Genomic DNA, 1,323 nt, shown 5'->3' on the forward strand with positions numbered 1-1,323 from the left:
ATGAGAGTGGCACTGGCGCTGGGTTGTCTGATAGCACTCGTCGTATTGACGAGTGCACGTGATCTCCGTGAGAAGCGTGACGCTGATCTTGAAGCCGCAGCCTCCGGTAAACACGAAAAGGGCGGTGGTAAAGAACATCACGCCCATCACCATCACGAGCATGGTGGTAAGGGCCACAAAGGATACAAAGGACACCACCACCATGAACACGGTAAGAAGGGCCATCATCATCACGAAGGCCATAAAGGCCATCATGATGATCACGGCGGCCACAAGAAACATCATCACCACGACGAGGGCCACCATCATGAACACCATCATGGTGAGAAAGGCGAAAAAGGACATGGCTTCGAAGAAAAGGGACATTACCACAAAGGTCATTCGACCAAAGGTCACCATGGCGTACACAAAGTAGACGAATTTAAGAAGGATAAGCACTTCCATCACAAACATGGTGAATCCGGTTACGACGAAGGACACGGCGGACACCATCACGAACATGGACACAAAAAGGGTGGCCACTTCCACAAAGGTCATAAACACGGTGGACATCACGAACATGAACATGGCGAAAAGGGTCATCACGAAAAAGGCGGTCATCACCATGATCACAAGGGTCATCATGACGAGGGTGGTCACCACGAACATCATCACCATCACCATGAACACGGAAAGAAAGGAGGCCACGAAGACCACAAGCATTGGGGATTTAAGAAAGGACACTAGTCCATTATTAAGATATGATCCCTTTTTATTGTTTTTCTACTCTTTGTTATTTTTTATCCATTGTAAATAATTACCTAATAAAAAATGCGATTGTAAAAATATGGATAATTAAATTATAGTTTTTCTTGAAGTGAACCAGTGAACTTATTTTTCACCACCATCATCATCATCAAGTTAGCCAATAGACGCCCGTTGACTGATCGTGCACCACCAACATCCAACTTTGACTTAAGTACTTACTTACTACTTAAGGCCAATAATAGTATACAATAGGTAGCGATATCTAGGCCGACAGAAATAAAACCTCCTAACCTTTGATCTAATATAAAACAAACTATGTATAAATGACATCATGAAAACGTTACTCTCGAATCGGAATTTTAAAGGCGTATCGAGTGACATGAATTGTCCCTACCCAATTACTCCATAGAACCTCTACCTAACTGATCTAAAATCCCAGAATAACGTCTCGACTTGTAGCTTATTACTTAGCACCGGGTACACCTATTAACATGGATGCTATGTAATAAGTTGAGCAGCCTTTTAATATAATGATTTATGTTACATTTAACGAAATAAGTTGTTACGCCTGGTCAC

General features: G+C 42.6%; 1 protein-coding gene across 1 annotated transcript; it reads left to right on the forward strand.

The window, feature by feature from the left end:
- Positions 1-726, forward strand: LOC137933025 (probable zinc transporter protein DDB_G0282067). The gene has a single exon (XM_068776760.1). The coding sequence runs from the start codon at positions 1-3 to the stop codon at positions 724-726; it is 726 nt and encodes a 241-aa protein (XP_068632861.1).
- Positions 727-1,323: the final 597 nt, after the last annotated feature.

This window comes from Battus philenor, unplaced genomic scaffold (genome assembly GCF_028537555.1).
Source record: "Battus philenor isolate CCGP_79_NKW_IND1 unplaced genomic scaffold, ilBatPhil1.0.hap1 SCAF_12, whole genome shotgun sequence".
NCBI classification, from domain to species: domain Eukaryota; kingdom Metazoa; phylum Arthropoda; class Insecta; order Lepidoptera; family Papilionidae; genus Battus; species Battus philenor.